At 36.4% G+C, this 18709-nt stretch overlaps 1 protein-coding gene across 6 annotated transcripts in view; it reads left to right on the plus strand.

Moving 5' to 3' along the window:
* ACER3 (alkaline ceramidase 3) overlaps nucleotides 1–18709 on the plus strand; it is a 176037-nt gene that overhangs the window by 135767 nt on the left and 21561 nt on the right. For all 6 annotated transcript variants that reach the window (XM_045816290.2, XM_045816292.2, XM_045816289.2 and 3 more), the window contains one exon: nucleotides 5017–5075. In XM_045816290.2, the coding sequence (XP_045672246.1) occupies nucleotides 5017–5075 (59 nt within the window). The remainder of the gene's footprint in view (nucleotides 1–5016; nucleotides 5076–18709) is intronic.

Here is an 18709-nt window from a genome sequence, read left to right on the forward strand (position 1 = left end):
ATACTTTTAAAAGTTAAAATTTTCCACTAGGTTCAGTTTTCCTGATAGTGGAACCTATCCAGTGCTCAATATAGAAGAGAAAGAGTTGATGGAGCCAAGTCTAGGAAGATGTGGGAACATATAGAATAAAAAAACACGGGAATACATTAACATCAATGAAAAACAAATGGGCATCTCTTTGGAGATGAGGAATGGGAGAAAGAATGTAAAGAGAAATTGCATATGACTGCAGAAATATTTAGAAGGAGAATTTAAAAGAGTTCAGGGGGCACCCGGGTGGTTCAGTCAGTGAAGAGTCTGACTCTTGATTTCGCTCAGGTCATGATCTCAGGGTTGTGAGATCGAGTGCCACCTCAGGCTTGCACTGGGTGCAGAGCCTGCTTGAGATTCTCTCTCTCCCCCTCTCTGCATCTTTCCCTCTCCCCTTCTCTCCCTCTCTAAAAATAATAATAATAATAATAAAAGTTCAGATTTATACTGTTATAAAATGGGAAGTAGACTCATTTGCTGAAAGGGAAGCTAAAGAAAAAGGAAGGATCTACGGAGTTTGAGGCAAAATTAGAGCATCTGTTCAGATTTTACCAGATATTCAAATTTCATGTAACCATTCAGATTTAAAATTGGCATAGGACTTCTGATACTGGTTATTCAGAAGCAGTCTCTTAATTTTTCCTCAAAGATCAGCATGACTCTTAATTACATAATTATACATTAAAAAAAAATCTGGGTGTGCCTGGGTGGTGGCTCAGGCGGTTAAGTGTGTGACTCTTGGTTTTGGCTCAGGTCCGTGATCTCATGGGTTGTGATATGGATCCCTGATACTCTGAGAGGGGCTCTGTGCTAAGCAGGGAGTCTGCTTGGGGATTCTCTCCCTTTGCCCCTCCCCCTACTCAGGCTTTTACTCTCTCCCTCTCTAAAATAAATAGATCTTTTTAAAAAAAAATCTGTTCTTTAAGTTTTTATTTAAATTCCAGTTAGTTAGCATACAGTATAATATTAGTTTCAGGTGTACAATATAGTGATTCAACACTTCCGTACAACACCCAGTGCTCATTACAGCAAGTGCCCTCCTTAATCCCCATCACCTATTTTACCCATCCACCTCCCCTCTGGTAGCCATCAGTTTGTTCTCTACAGTTAAGAGACTCTTGATTTGCCTCTCTCTCTCCCCCACCCCCTTTCCCTTTGCTCATTTTTTTAAATTCCACATTTGGATGGAATCATATGGTATTTGTCTCTCTGACTAATTTATTTGCTTAGCATTATACTATAGCTCAATCCATGTCATTGCAAATGGCAAGATTTCATTCTTTCTTATGGCTGAATAATATTCTTGTGTGTGTGTATACACACACATATATGATATATATATATACACACACACACAGAATATTCTATTACATACACACACACACACCACATCTTCTTTATCACTATATTTTACCAATTTAACTACAATATGTTTTGGCGTTGGCTTGCTTTTGTTGCTTTTGATGGGAGTTCTCTGTGCCTCCTGGATTTGGATGTCCGCTTCCTTCCCCAGATTATGGACGTTATCTTTCCTATTATTTCCTTAAATAAACCTTCCTCCCTTTCTCTCTCTTCCTCTGGGACTTCTATGATAGGAATGTTGTTACATTTGATGGAGTCACTGAGTTCCCTAAGTCTACTCTTGTCATCCATCATTCTACCTTCTCTTTTTTGTTCAGCCTCATTATTTTCCACAATTCTGTCTTCTGTATCACTTACTCGTTCCTCTGCTTCTCTCGGATACTGCATTTTTCATTTCTGCCTGATTGGTTTTTAGCTCTTTCATCTCTGCAGTAAGGGTCCCCCTGATGTTTTCCATGCTTTTCTCAGTCCCAGCAAGTATCCTCACGAATATTGCTTTAAATTCTGCATCAGGCATATTACTTATATCTCTTTCGATTAGATCTCTGGTTGTGACCTTTTCTTGTTCTTTCTTTTGGGATGAATTCCTCCATCTTGGCATTTTATCGAAGTCTCTGTCTTCTTCTGTGTGTTAGAAAATCCTGTTATGTTTACTGCCTCGGTGAGTAATGGCTTTATGAAGAAGAGGTCATATAATGTCCAGGGCCTGGCACTTCAGGAAGTGTCTCTGTTGTGTGCTGTGAGTACTCTGCTGCTGTGTTTTGGCTGCTCTGTCCTTCAGGTCAGTTGTCTGTAGAGGCTCTCCTTGCCTGTAGTGGACAGTGTTTGGACCTTGGCCAGAGTGTGGCAAATTTTAACAAGGTGTGCTCTGGTCCTCTTGTTAAATGAGACCTGATGCCATTTCCACTAGAACTGAAGCTTTGCAGAACTCTTTGGTTAGTAGATGTGTTGGGGGCAGGTGTGCTTGTCTTCTGGGGAAGGGGCCCACTGTGCTGGTCCTTAGGCACACCTGCCCATGAAAAGCAGTACCAGCATAGTACAGAGGGATGGGACCTGGTATAAGCATTAGGCAACCAGTGTTGGTGCTGTGCTGTTTACTGAAGTTGGTTTATGCTAAGGGGTGTGGGGGGGTGGGAATGGTGCCAGCTAGCTCCTTTGTCCCCTGGGAGAATAGTCCATGCTCACTGCTCTCAGGAAGCCCTCCCAGAAGAGGGAATAATTTCCCATCATGCATCCTGTGTGTTTTTCAATCACTTTTCACACACTCTGTCTCCACATTGTTTGCCTGCCTGGAGCAGCACAGTGCACTTTGGGCTCTATCATAGTGAAGCCTGCTGACTTTCAAAACTCCAGACTTTAGGTACCTGTGTGGCAGGGACCCATGCTGGGCTTCTGGGTGAGGGTCACGACATGCTGGGACCAGTGCAGGTTTGACCCAGGACAGCTGCACCAGACCAGAAGCAACACAGGCTAAACAGTCAGTGTCCAGGTTAGCCACCTTCAGCAGGTATCTCTGGGCCTATGGCGAGGGGAAGGGGAGCAGAATGGCACCTGTTGGCTCCTTTGTCCCTGCAGTGGCAATGCCACCTCTCACAGATGCACTCCAAGAAGAGGGAATAGTCACATACACTCCTGCCATGTGCCCCAGGTGATCCTCAGATCATGCCTTCTGCCCCAGAGACACTTGCCTGCCTTCTCTCCAGGAGCAGGGCAGTTCCCTCAGTCTCTAACCAGACAGACCTACGGACCTCCATAACTCCAGTCTTTGAGCCCTGCTGGTTGCAAAAATTCATGAAAATCAGCCCCTCTCATTTTCCCAGCCAGTAGCTTTGGGGAGGTATTCTCCTTGGGTGTGTCAATGTGCGCTCCTCTCTCTCTCTCACCTTTCTCCATGACCAGGGCTCCCTCCCCTCTGCAGCACCCATGAAGTGCTTCTCCCCCAAACCATGTCTCCACACATCCTACCTTCCTTGATGTGGCCTTTTCTCTTCTAATTGTGCAGTTTGTTGTATCGGTCCTCAGGTCAATTTCTTGGATATTCAGAATGACTTGATAGTTATCTAGCTGTGTTCGAGGGACAAGGTAAGCCTGGGGTCCTCCTACTATGCTGCCATCCTAGCTCTCCCTCTATATACCACACCTTTATCCATTCATCAGTCGATGGGTACTTGGGCTATTCCTGTAATTTGGCTATAGTAGATAATGCTGCTGTAAACATTGGAGTAACGATATCCCTTTGAATTACTTTTTTTGTATTCTTTGAGTAAATACATAGTAGTGCAATTGCTTGATCATAGGGTAGTTTTATTTTTAACTTTTTGAGGAACTTCCATGCTGTTTTCCACAGTTGGCTGCACCAGTTTGCATGCCCACCAATAGTGCACGAGGGTTCCCTTTTTTCCATATCCTTGCTACCACCTATTGTTTCTTATATTGTTGATTTTAGCCATTCTGGCAGGTGTGAGGTGATAGCTCACTGTAGTTTTGATTTATGTTTCCCTGATGATGAGTGATGGTGAATATCTTTTCATGTGTCTGTTGGCCATCTGTATGACTTCTTTTGAGAAATGTCTGTTCATGTCGTCAGCACATTTTTAACTGGATTATTCGTTTTTCAGGTATTGAGTTTTATGGGTTTTTTTAAAGATTTATTCATTTATTTTAGAGGGAGAGAGAACATAAGTGGGAGGGGCAGAGGGAGAGGGAGAGAGAACTTCAAGCAGTCTCTGTTCTGAGTATGGAGCCCAATTTGGGGCTTGATCTCATGACCCTGAGGTCATCACCTGAGCTGAAACCAAGATTGCTGATGCTTAACCAACTGCGCTACCCAGGTGCCCCAAGTTTTATAAGTTCTTTATGTATTTTGGATACTGACCCTCTATCAGATAAACAGTTCTAAAATTTATAAGGAACCACAGAAGACCCCAAGTAGCAAAAGCAAACCTTGAAGAAGAAAAGCAAAGCTGGAGGCATCACAATTCCAGACTTCAAGTTATATTACAAAGCTGTAGTCATCAAAACAGTCTGGTACTGGCACAAGAATAGACACATAGATCAGTGGAATGGAATAGAAAACCCAGAAATGAACCCACAACCATAGGGTCAATTAATCTTTGAAAAAGCAGGAAAGAATTTCCACTGGGAAAAAGGCAGTCTCTTCAACAAATGGTGTTGGGGAAACTGGGCAGCCACATGCAAAAGAATAAAACGACCACTTTCTTATACCATACACAAATATGAATTAAAAATGGATTAAACACCTAAATCTGAGACTTGAAACCATAAAAATCCTAGAGAAGAACACAGGCAGTAACCTCTTTTGACATTAGCCATAGCAACTTCTTTCTAGTTATGTTTCCAGAGGCAAGGAAAACAAAAGCAAAAATAGACTGTTGGGACTTAATCAAAATAAAAAGCTTCTGCACAGTGAAGGAAGCAATCAACAAATCTAAAAGGCAGCCTATGGATGGGAGAAGATATTTGCAAAAAGTCTGTTTTTTAAAATGTAAACAAAAGATAAAAAATATTTACATTTTATTGAGAGGGCTGTTTTTATAGGCAAAATAGACTTCCTTTGCCAAAGAATAATGATTTTACTAACTTGATTTTCCCTTTCTTATTCAGGTCATGTATGGAATGTTGGTCTTCACATTAGTACTTCGATCTATTTATATTGTTACATGGTAAGTGGTTCGGATCAACGGTATGATTAGATTACATTCAAGCAATAAATCTATAGCCTAAATTGAAATAATAAAACCCAATTCTAGCAGTGATATTGATAGAAAACTTTAGGCCAATATTTATTGTGGTATAAGTTAATGAATACTAGTTCTTTAAGCAAGGTGTTAATTGGCATCCTGTAAAAACAAAAATTCCAACATTAATTTGAGGAAAACTGTATGATGGCCTCCTTTTGAATATTTGTAATGTACATTAGTATATTGCCTTGAAAAATCCCTACAGTAAAAACAAAAATTGTTTTTGTGTTTCTCAAGCTACTTGACTCAGGACCCTTCTTACAAAACAATAAATAAGGAAGACAGTGTCACAGAGAATCAGTACTCCAAAGAGATGATTTAGGAAATAGTCATAATCTTTATAGAGTTTATGAAAATTAAATAATAAATATTCATGTGAGTAATTTCCATGGAACCTGGCCATATAGTATATGCTCAATAAACAAATGATATGATTTATGGGTTTTTCCTTTTATATCTTTTTTAATGAAGCTTTTTATTTTGAGGTAATTATAGAAGCACGTGCATTGTAATAATAGAAATCTCCTATACCTTTTACCAATTTTCTCCAGTGATAATGTCTTGCAAAACTATAGTACAACATTACAAGGATTTGACATTGACAGAGTCAAGATACAGAGCAATTCCATTGCCACAAGCATCCCTGTGTTGTCCTTTTATAGCCATACCCACTTCTCTCCACCCCATTCTTTTACCACCTATCCTTAACCCCTGGCATTCACTAATCTGTCCTTCATTTCTATAATTCTTTTATTTTAAAACATTATATAAGTGGAATCATACAGTATATATAATATATATATACTGGCCTTTTGCACTCAGCATGATTTACTGGAGATAAGTACAAGTTGTTGACTGTGTCAATAGTTCATCCCTTTCTATTGCTGAGTAGTATTCTGTGATATGGATGTACCACAGTTTAACCATTGACCTCTTAAATGACATCTGGATTGTTTCTAGTTTTTAACTATAAAGAATAAAGTTGCTATGAACATTTGCTTATAGGTTTCTGTGTGAATGTAAATTTTCCCTTCTCTGGAATAAATGCCCAGAGTGGAATTGCTGAGTTGTATCATGGTTATATGTTTAGTTTTTCTTGGAACTGCCATACTGTTTTCAAGGGTGGTCTGCCATTTTACATTTCCACCAGCAGTATATGAGTAACCCAGTTTCTCTGCGTTCTTGTCAGCATTTTGTGTTGTCACTATTTTTTATTTTAGCCTTTCTTTCAGGTATGCACTGATCTCTTGTTTTAATTTTCACTTCCCTAATGTCTAAAGATGAACATATTTTCACATACTTATTTACCACCTGTATATCCTCTTTGTTAAAATGATTGTTCGTGTCTTTACCCATTTTCTGATGGTATTGTTTCTCTCTCTTTTTTTTAGTTGAGTTTTGAGAGTTCTTTATATGTTTTAGATACTAATCCTTCATCAAATATGTAGCTCACAAATATTTTCTCTCCTCGTCTATACCTTGTCTTCTCATACTCTTCACAGTCTTTCATAGAGCAAAAAATTTTGATGAAGTTCAATTATCAGTTTTCATTTTATGGATCATACTTTTGGTGTCAAATATAAGGACTCTTTCCCTAAACCTAGATTTTATCCTGTTTTTTTTTTCTAAAAGTTTTGTATAGTTTTACATTTTACATTTGAGTTCATGATTTATTTTTAGTTAATTTTTATATAAGGTATAAGGCTAGGTCAAGGTTCATTTTTTTTACCTATGAATATCCAGCTGCCCCAGGACCACTGGTTGAAAAGGCTATCTGAAATTTCTCCACTGTATTGTTTGTGCTATTTCCTCAAAAATTATTCATTTGTGTAGATTTATTTCTGGTTTTTTATTTTGTTACATTGATCTGTGTGTCTGTCCCTCCACCAGTGCCACACTCTCTTGATTACTGTAGCTGTATATAAAACAACTCTTCAAATCATGTAGACTGACTCCTCTCAGTTCTTTTCAAAATTGTGTCAGCTGTTTAGGTTCCTTGTCTTTCCATATAAATTTTACAATATATATTAAAATATGTGTTTATTTAAAATTTTTGTTGGGATTTTAATAGGAATTGCATTAAACCTGCATATCAATTTGCAAAAGAATTCACATCTTTACTATGTTGAGTCTTCCAGTCTATAAACACATGTGTCTCTCCATTTATTTTGATCGTCTTTGATTTTGTTCCTCAGCATTTTGGAGTTTACTTTTCTTGAACAATTATAAATGGTATTTTATTTTTAAATTTGGGTGTCCGCATGTTCATTGCTATTATATAGAAATACAGTTGGGTTTTTTTATGTTTATCTTGTATTCTGCCACCTTGCTGAACTTAATAGTTTTAGAAGACTTATAGATTCCTTGAGATTTGCTGCAAATAGGGACAGTTTTTATCATCCTTTCTAATGTATGTGCTTTTGATTTCCATTTTTGCCTATTGTCCTATCTAGAACTTCCAGGACTATATTGAATAAGAGTGGTAGGAGTAGATATCCTTTTCAATTTTAGGGGAAATGTATTCAGTCTTTCACCATTAACTTAAGTGCAGTGTTAGCTGTATGGTTTTTGCAGATATTCTTTATCAAGTTGAAGAAGTTGTTCAATTTCATCAGAAATTTTTTTATATAAATTGATTTGATCATGATTTTTTCTGCAGTTTATGAGTATGGTGTTACTACATTGATTGATTTTCAAATATTGAACCAGCTTTGTATTGTGAATGAACCCAACTTAATCATGGTATAAAATTATTTGTATATGTTGCCAAATGATACTTGTTAATATTTTGTTAAGGATTTTTACATCTATAATCATGAAGGGTATTGTTTATAGTTTTATTTTTTGTTTCACAGTTCTAGAGGCTAGAAGTCAGAAATCAAGGTGTCAGTATGGCCATGATTCCTTTGAAACCTGTAGGAGAATCCATCCTTACTTCTTAGTTTCTGGTGATTTGCTGGCAATCTCTGGCACTCCTTGACTTTTACCCACATAATTTCAGTCTCTGCCTTTGTTATGCCACGGTGTTGTCCTTGTGTTTCCGTGTCTTTACATGGTTGTTTTCTTATAAGATTATCAGTCATATTGGATTAGGAGCCCACTCTACTCCAGTATAACCTCATTTTAACTAATTATATCTCAATGACCCTATTTCCAGATAAGGTTACATTCTGGGACTTAGGACTTCAGCTATCCTTTTTGAGGGGAAAAACTTAACCTACAGCAGTGCTTTTCCCTGCACCTCTTAAAATATGCATTTTACATGCATTTATAACTACATCAGACAGTATTATGATTTTTGCCCCACCATAAAACATAATTTAGAAACTCAAAAGGGAAAGAAAAATGTATTATATTTATATTTTTACTCTTTCCATTTCTCTTTCTTCCTCTCTAACATTCTAAGATTCCTACTCTCCTCACTTCCTCTCTGTTTAGAAAACTTCCTTAGCCATTCTTTTAGGGTAGATCTGTTGGCATTATATCCTCTAGGTTTTTCTTCATGTGAGAATGTGTCTTGATTTCTTCACTGGATACAGAATTCTAGGTTGACAGTTCTCTTTCAGAACTTGAAAAATATTGTGCAACTTTCTCTTCAGGTTTTCTGATGAGAGATCCTGTCATTCAAATAGTTTATTTCTTATAGTATAGGAAAAGTGTTGCTTCTCTCTCACTCTTCAGGATTTCCCCTTGTCTTTAGTATTCAGATTTTGTCTGTGATGTGTCTTGATGTGGATTTCTTTGGGTTTAACATATTTGAGGTTAGCTCAGCTTCTTGAATCTGTGGGTTTATAATGTTTTTTTGTTATGGGGGGAGGAGTTTTTTTGGCTAAACTTGAAAGTTTTCCGGCATTATTTCAAGTACTTTTCAGCCCTGCCTTCTTTCTTCTCTCCTTCCAGGACACCAATAATATGAATGCCAGATCTTTTGTTACAGTCCTGCCTTCTTATGGCCCGATGAGGAAGGAAGTCTAGACTCCCCACTCCATCTTTGCAGCATGGATGGGGGTGAGGCTAGAGTTTTTTCTGAGGTGTTTGGCTATAGAAGAGTAGTTACTATGTAAGTTTTTGCTCTTGCTAGGCTGCCTCTTTCCTGGTCATTTGGCTAGAGAGAGCAGGCTTTTGTTGGGCTGTTTTTTTGTCTATACCCACTGGCGTTTCTGGGTTGCTAGCATCTTCAGTTCCAATTCTGGGATATGTGAGGTAAAAAAGAAAATACATGGAACTTACCACTGTAGTGTAACTCAGGTCCCAAAGTCTCTAGCCAGTTGGCCTTCTTCTCTCCACCTTTCAGAGTCTTCTTATGTTTGTTTTTATATTGTTCGGGATTTTTAATTGTACTTAGTGGGAAGAGCAGGGGAAAGTGTGTCTGTTTCATCTTCCCAGAAGCAGAAGTCCCTAATTTATTCTGCTTTTAATCTAGGCACCTTAGGGAAGTGTAAAGAAGCATAAAATACAGTTCTTGCCTTAAATCAAGTCCAAAAGATAGGATACCAATACTTTTAGAAACACAAATGACAGATCTGTAAAAAGTGTGTAACAGTGGAAGTCCTAGGAGATAAAACATCTTTCTTTTATCTGTCTTGCCACAGCTTCTTTCTTATATGTCCATTTGGTGATTATTTTTTTAGTGTTGTTCATTGTTTACCTGTCTTGTCCATCTAGATTATGTTTCATGAAGTCTTAGTTATCATAGTAACCCCTGGAACTCAGAATAGTGCTTATCAGTAAAGATATTTTAAAATCAGATTGAAACTCTAGAACTTGTTTTTTGTTTTTGTTTTTGTTTTTTACTATGACGAGATATATCTGGAAATCTCTTTTATAACAAAACATCTAGAAATTATGGATAAAGCACAACAAACATCCTTTTAAATGCATAGCTGAACTCAAAAAAATGTAAAGAAAATTCTAAAGCATCAAATGCAAAGAAGGAGCTGAAAACTAAACTGACAAATGAGTTCTGAGATCATGAGCAGTTACAAGGCACCTTGTCTTTCAGCCTCAGGAAAGATGGACTTTTAGGTAGGAAAAATGACTCCCCTGTGAATTTATAATCACTGTTCTGCCTTCCCACAGATTTTGGATTCAAATACACATTACCTTTATTGTCTGGGAAACTTCAAGGTGTTAAATTATCTTAAACTGATCCAACATTCCTAGAGCCCCAGTATATCGGAGAGAAGCAAAAGCAAAGTATCTTTAAAGAAACGTAGTTTCATGTAAGCCCTTAGGATTTCTGCAGATTGAATGGAGATCAAACAAGTGTACACGATCAGTTCCAAAACTAGAGGAAATAAGCTACCATAAGTAAAAGTCAGGAGAAACACAAATCAGTAGACATAAACCCCCCAAATCAGATGCTGAAATATAAAGTAACTATTTAGGAAATACTTAATGAAATGAAGGAGAAAATGAAAAGGTGACCAAGGAACAGGAAATTATCAAAAGTGAAATTCCAAATTTGAAAAAGAATCAAAGAACTTCTAACATTAAAAAATATATATTGAAATAAAAAACTCAATGGATAAGCTAAAAAGTAGATTAGACACGGATGAAGAGAGAATTAATTAAATTGGAAGGCAAATCTAAAGAAATAAGCCAGAAAGCACTATAGAGAAATAACACTTCTTATTGCAGTTCCAAGGGAAGGAATAGCAAAAATTGGGACAGAATAGTATTCAAAGAGACAGTAGGTGTAATGTAGATATTAGAAAGCTAAAAGCTGTATTTCCCTTATTTCTTTTGTCGATAAGTTTCCAGATACCTTCAGGTTCAGCCAATCACATGTATTCACATAAGATTGAATTCAGAACCAATTTAAGTGAGGGAGAGAAATGGTAGTATATAAGGCATCCAGTTACTGGTGTGGATCTAGGGTGTGCATCATGACTCTGGAAACAAATGTGATGATAGCTTCCTGATCTATGAATTATAGCGAAGGTTGCAGTATGGTGCTGGGTGCAGCAGTGGTCCAGAGGCTTCCCAATTCTCCAGCTTCCTAATGTGAAAAAGAAAAAAGTTCCTTTGGCAAGATAATTCTGTGGTAGTGTTCATGAGTCATTCCTAGAGAGCCTAATCCTTGCTCATTCATCTTTTGGTTGGAATTGAATATTAAATGCTTTTCTGCTCTAAAAAGAGATATTATTTGCAGTTGAATCCTGATTGTTACCTGTAAAAAAAGCATACTGAAATTGCTGAAATCCAAAGACAAAGATCTTAATACAACCAGAGATAAAAGCTATATTGCCAACAAAGGAATAGTCAACAGCAGACTTATCAACAGCAACAGTGGAAGCCAAAACACAGTAGACTATTATCTTCAAAATGCTGAGAGAAATTAACTGTCACCTCAGAATTGTATACCCAAATATCCTTCAAAAACAGGCACAAGATAAAGACATTTAAAAACAAACAGTAATGGGGAAAGTTTACCAATACACCTCACTGAAAGACTTTCCCTTTAGAAACTACTTTAGCTGGTAGAGAAAAAATAATAAACCTGTGGGATTATCTGAACAAACTATTGTGACTAATATCTAGTTTGAGATATTTTTAAATGAAACTAAAGTGAAGGACAAAATAATAAGAGATACAAGAGGATAATCTTAGTTACATAGTTAGTTCCTAAGGTCCTTTTTATTTGGAAAGAAGGTACAGACAGTGATTAATTTTAGATTTTACATGTGTATTTTTGATAACCATTAGAAACAGTAATTGATTTTGTTGTGACTTTCAAAAACATGAGGGAATAAATGGAGTTATATAAACTCAATCCAAAAGAAATTAGGAAAAGAAGAGTAAAAAGGGAAGCAGAGAGAAGTCAGAACAAATGCAAAGCAGAAAATAAAAGGGTAGAAATAATTCAAAATATATCGATAATCACAATAAATATTAGTGGACAAAGCTAAGCAATTAAAAACAAAGACTCTCAAGCAGGGGAAAAGAAATCCAGCTATGTGCTATTCATAAAAAGTGTTATTAAAACATAAATACACAGTATGTTGCACACCCACCACAAAACATACATAGCTTAAGAGTTGTACCTCTTTTCTCAGTGGGTACCAGTTGTAAATAGGAATGAACTAGGAGCCAAAATGTGAAACCAAAAATGAAGCAGCCACGTGTAGTTAGTAATTTCTAGTTTAAACTGTAACTGAACATTGTGGCTTTATATGTATTATTTTATATTATACTTTTCCCATCACTGATAGTTTGGGCATTAATAAAAGAAATTCCATAGTTTTTAATATCATAAAATGAGAATATTCAACAGTATGTTCTAGAAAGCAATATACTAATTGAAGTGAATGCTTGTATATATTAAGATATAGCGTTAAACCTTTGTCTCTAATGCCTTAACTGTCTAATGATGAAAACTTTTAAAAGCATGGTATTAATAGTCAGCATGCTGGACCGAGAGGTAAACACTGAAGTGGTTAGAGCAGGTACTGATGCTGTCAGTGTTTAGCACTATGTGTTTAGCTGTGTTTATGGTACGAAAGTGTAGTATTAGACTCTAGCTAGCTAGTATTGCTGCCTTACGTAATTCCAAAGGGGAAAGCAGGACTTGACTAAGTGCTCGTTTCTTTAAGTAACTGCTATTATCCTTGGCTTGGCTGCAATGTCATGCAGATTTATGTGGCTGCTATTTTCATTTACTTGGGATTACTTTAGTACCTTGAGGGGAGAGCCAGAGATTCTCTCTTCAGCTGACTAGCAATGGTCATTTAACTGCAGTAGGAAAAAACAAAAAAACCATTTTCTATGAAAATTGGTGACAACTGGCACTTAAGATCAGAAGAAGAGCTGTTTATACTTAATGCTTAAGATGCTGTCTGCCCAAAGCTCTGAAAGACTTTAAGATAGAAAGTAATACTACAATACTACTGAGCTTTTATAGAATTATTGCATTTGATAATAAAACCCACCTGATTAGTCTCCAAAAAATCCACATAAATACACAGTACTTTTAAAAGAAAAGAATATAAAAACAATATGTGCCACACAAATACTGACTAAAAGAAAGCTGGACTAGCTATTTTAATAACAGAAAAAATTTAAGGCATTATTTAAAACAAATGTGTTTGCTACATTATTATTATAAGATTTGATTTACCAGGAAAAAAAAAAGGCAGTGCTAAACCTTGTATGGAAAATTTTAAGCAAAAATTGACAGAATTACAGAGAAGTATATCAGTGCTCAATCATGCTGAAATACTTTAATACAGTAACCATATGGACAAGTATACAGACAAAATTTGAATAATACAATAACAAGTTGATTTAATATATTTAAGTTAAAGAAGGTGGTCTTCTCAAGCAGGCATGAAGTAGTTATTACATCTACCAGACACTAGTTTAAAAGCAAGGTTCAGCAAACTTCAAAGTATAACATGTTCTCTGACTATAGTACAATTAGTTAAAACAGGATTCATCAAAATAGCCCATATATTTGGAAACTTAAAACCACACTTGTAAATACAAGTAAAAAAAAATCACAGTAGAAATAATACTTATAAACTAATCATAGTGAAAGTACTACAAATCAAGTACTACAAAGTACTGGTTCTTAGAGGGAAATTTATGCCTTAGATGTTTACTTTAGAAGTAGAGAAGCTGAAGAATAATGAACTAAGCATACAACTTCAATAATTAGAAAATGGATCAGTAGAATCAATCCACACAGAAATAAAGGGCAGAAATTAAAACAGATATAATATTGAAGATCAACATCTTCAATCTAATTTTGCTCCCTTCTGAAACCCTACTAAGACTCCAACAAAGGAATTTATTTATAAATCATAAACCCACAAGAAGACTCAATAAAATTTTAAAAGCTGGAAAGTAAATGGATTACTGCTAACCCAAGAAAGCTAATTTTAAACAAAGAACCTCCAGTTTACATCAGAATTTTCTCAGGTATCAAGTATCAAGCATTAACAGCAACAGACAGTTTGGAAAAGCAGATGAAGAGGGCTCTAAAATAAAGACAATTGGTTAAAAGACTTAAGCTGTTAAATGCTTACATCCCCTCACCTACTCCACACCACTAAACAATGCCAGGAGCCTATAGGTTTATTCTCTGGGAAGGGTGAACGATGTCTCTGGATGGGGTTTTGCCAAACACAACTGAGCATGTGAATATCATGGTGAAATCAGAGAAATTGGGTGACCTTATGCATTTTGAATGTTGAACGTAAAAACCTCTAAGCAGAAAATTGAGAGAATCTTCTTTTAGGGAATATGAGAAGCCTAAAAGACTTAAAGATACTGATTTAGGGGTTCCCCAAGAATTGGCCCAGCAAAATAGCCCTACAATAAAGGTTACTTACCTAAGGGCCTCAACCACATACTTAGAGCTTGTGGTCACCTTTTTCGTTTCCCATTCTAAAGAATGAGGAAACAGTACCAGACATGATGAATGCATCCAATATGAAAGATAGAGGCCAAAACAAATGGGGGGGGGGTCAACTTAGGAGAAACACTTATGCATGAAGAAGAAAACTTCAAAAATAACAAAACAACAAATGTCATTAATCCATTCATATTTCTAGAAATACACTATATCTATGAGTCAAGAGTGGAATGCAATATAAAAAAAGGAACATTCAGAGGATCCCCCCCCCGCTGCCAAAGATACTAAAAATATGGTAAAATGGAAAACTGAAGTGAATGGTTTGAAAAATACAGTTAAAGAAGCCACTGGAATTCCTTCTCCTGAACACACATTGTGATTGCATTATGGTCCATCATCCCCCATCCACCAGTAAGAATCTACCGCACGAAAGACGCTAAACCCATGGTATATTCCAGAGTAAATAAGACAACACGAGGCCTCAGGACCCTTGGGCCCACTCATCACCAGTGCTGTGGAGAAACAATGAAGTGTTTCCTCAAGTCTGTGGGCTTCACAGCAGAAAAGGCAGAAGCAAACACACACACACACACACACACACACACACACACACACACACACACCTGGGTGCCATCAGGATGATGAGAAAGAAATGGAGAAGAGACTCAATAGAAATATTACTGGGCCAGATACAAGGACCAACATTAAAAAGGGGAGGGGGCAATGCAGATAAAATGGAAGAGAAGGAATCCATTATCAAAATTACTTAAGAAAATACCCTGCAATTGAAAGACATGAATTATTACATTGGAACAACCCACTGGCTCTTCAACACAATGGGTAGAAATAGACCCATGACAGTTTCAGAATTCTTGATAAGGAAGATTCCACAAGTTTGTAGAGTTAGAAGGCAGACATACATACAAAGGGTCAGGAATCAGAATGGTTTGGGGCTTATCAAAACAAAACTGGCAGCTAGAATTCCAACTTAGAATCCTGCAGCCAACCAAACTACCAACTCATATATCTGAGTTCTCAAAAAAGCTTATAGCCTATAAACTATTACTCAGAAACCTACTGAAGGCTGTATAATGAGAGAGTAAACCAAAAAGGAGGAAGACATGAGATAAAAGACATAGGAAATCCAGTGTCAAGAGGGGTAAAGGTAATTCTCAGGGTGAAGAGGAGGGGAAGGGACTTCTCATATTATAGCTATACACTAGTGAGGAAGGCAGTCCAGGATGAAGCGGTGTGACTCCAGACCCAGATATGTTGAGGGCCTTCTGTATTTTATATTCTTATACCTGATAATAATGGGTAGTCTGTCCCCAGAATCTTATCTGTACTTAGCTTATAGGGACCATGTCCTGAGAAATTCTTGCTCTCTCCTGTGTACCCTGCTGCCTGGATAACCAAAGACATTCATTTCACCCCACAGAAGAATTTTGCTTTGAACTACTGCTGAGAGCTGAAGATTGGCCCTGGTAAGTAAGCTTAGAAGCAGAAAATAGAGAGTACCCTACTCCCATCGAGCATATTCTGTCACATCTCAGCACCTGGCCCACACTGCAACTCTGCCAGATGCCTTCACTATGTTGAGCCTTGTTTCCTGGGACTCATTCTTGCCTCCCCTAAATGGGGTTATGATAAACTCTGAAAAGCTGAAGACAGACTGTGACTCTTTTAACCTAATCTTCTCTGAACCTTCATCAGACAGTGGCAGTAATGCTTTTTCCACACACAGCCAGGTTTGTGCTTTCCTGATGGTTTTTAAATTACCCTTTTTCATTCATTTATATACAGATACTTCCAGTTAAAAAAAGAAAGTATTTGAGAAAATCTATTCTTGTCGTTCACCATACTTAAAAGGAGAAAAAATACATGAAGATAGCAGTAGATTTAGAAGGAGCATTCTGTAAAATTCAACAGCTATTTACAAACTAAAAACAAAATAGAACCCTTTACAAATTAGTTAATAGAAGGGAACTTCCTTAACCTGTAAACTCTACAGCATCTAACATATATAGTCATGAAATGTTTTAAAAAGTTATCTTTAAAATGAAGAATAAAACAAGAATATTATCACCACTTCTATTCAACATTATACTGGTTGAAGGCTTGTCCAATATAGTATTTGCAAATCACATGATCATGTACAGAAAATGTCATGGGACATGTACCAAAAAACTACTAGAAGTAGTAAGTTGGAATTCAACAAGGTCATGGAATTCAAATGAATATTCAAAAATCATATTTCTATATATTAGCAGCAAACAATTGAAAAGTGAAATTTCAAAAGTACAATTTACAGTAGCACCAAAAAACATCAGAGGTTTAAGGATTAAATTTAGCAACTGTATGTAAGACCTGCATATGGGAAACAACAATGAACAGTTTTTTGCTGAGAGGAATTTAAGAAGACCTAAATAAACAGATAGATGTACCATTTTCATGGATTCAAAAACTCAATATTGTTAAGATGTCAGTTCTCCCCAGCTGACCTATAGGTTTAATGCAGTCACAATCAAAATCTCTGCAGGCTTTTTGGTAAAAATTGAGAAACTGATTCTGAAATTTACATGGGAATGCAAATGATCTAGAAGAACCAAAACAGTTGTAAAAAAGAATGACATGGGCGCCTGGGTGGCTCCATCAGTTAGGCGACTGCCTTCAGCTCAGGTCATAATCCCGGAATCCTGGAATCAAGCCTCGTGTGGGGCTCCCTGCTCAGTACGGAGCCTGCTTCTCTTGTCTCCTTCCCCTTTCCTGCCCCCGCCGTGCTCCCACGAGCACTCTCTTTCAAAAGAATAAATAAAATCTTTAAAAAAAAAATGAATGACAAAAAGCATTTACACTCCTTAATTTACTCTGTGCTGCACTAGTCAAGACAATGTGGTGTTGGTGGTAAGAATGAAATATAGATCAATAAAACACCCAACAGTAAACCGTTCATCCATCCTGACCTGATGTTAAGTAAACATTCAAAGGTAATTCTGTAGAGGAAAGGATAATCTTTTCAATAAATTGTGCTGAAACAACTGGATATTCTTATTTTCAAAATGAACTTAAACTCATGCCATTACAAAATTTAATGCCATTACAAAAATTGCTAGAATTGAATCATATCCCTAAATGTAAAAGCTAAAATTATAAAACTTCTAGAAGAAAGGATAGAAGTCTTTGCAGCCTTTGGTTAGACAAAGTTATTAAATAGGATACAAAAAATACAAACTATAATGAAAAAAATGAAATATTGAACTTCATCAAAATAACAAATTTTTCTTCAAAAGACATTGTTAAGAAAGTGAAAGGCAAATCACAGACTTGGAGAAAATACAAAATATATATCCAACAAAGGACTTTATATTTAGAATATATAAAGAACTCTTACAACTCAATAAGAAGGCAAACAATTTTTTTAACGGGCAAAGATTTAACAAACTGTATCAGAGAAGATACATGGATGGCAAATAGCACATGAGAAGATGTTTCATAACATTAGTCATTAGGGAAATGCAAATTAAAACGACAGTGAGATACTAACACCTACGAGGAACAACTAAAATGAAAAAAAAAATGCCCATGTTATGCCAAATGTCGGTGAGGATATAGAACAAAAAACATTCGTACACTGCTGGTGGGAATGTAAAATGATACAGTCACTTAGGAAAGCAGTTTAACAGTACCTTAAAAATGTTTAACATTCACCTGCTGTACAATACAGCTATTCCTGTCCTAGCTTTTTACCCAAGAGAAATGAAAGCATATGTTCATACAAAAACTTACTTATCAGTGGTCATAGTTATTTTATTTGTTATAGAAAAAAATGGAAACAATATAAATGTCCACCAACATTTGAACAGATAAACAAATTTGGTATATCCATACAATGGAATACTACTAAGCAATTAAAGGACATGAAGGATTGATACACATAACCACATGGATGAATTTTAAAATAATTATGCCAAGTGAAAGAAGGCATACAATGAAGAGGATGTACTGTGTTATTCCATTTATATAACATTCTGAAAAATGCAAACTAGCTTTTGGCAATGATAAATATGTTTATCACCTTGATTGTAGTGTTTCATGAATATATACAAATGTACCGATAAAATGTACACTTGAACTATATTCAGTTAAGTGTAAGTCAGTGATACATCATTGAAGCTATAAAAATATGTAAGCTACTGTT

The sequence above is a fragment of the Ursus americanus genome, chromosome 16, assembly GCF_024610735.1.
Source record: "Ursus americanus isolate L20-20 chromosome 16, mUrsAme1.1.p, whole genome shotgun sequence".
NCBI classification, from domain to species: domain Eukaryota; kingdom Metazoa; phylum Chordata; class Mammalia; order Carnivora; family Ursidae; genus Ursus; species Ursus americanus.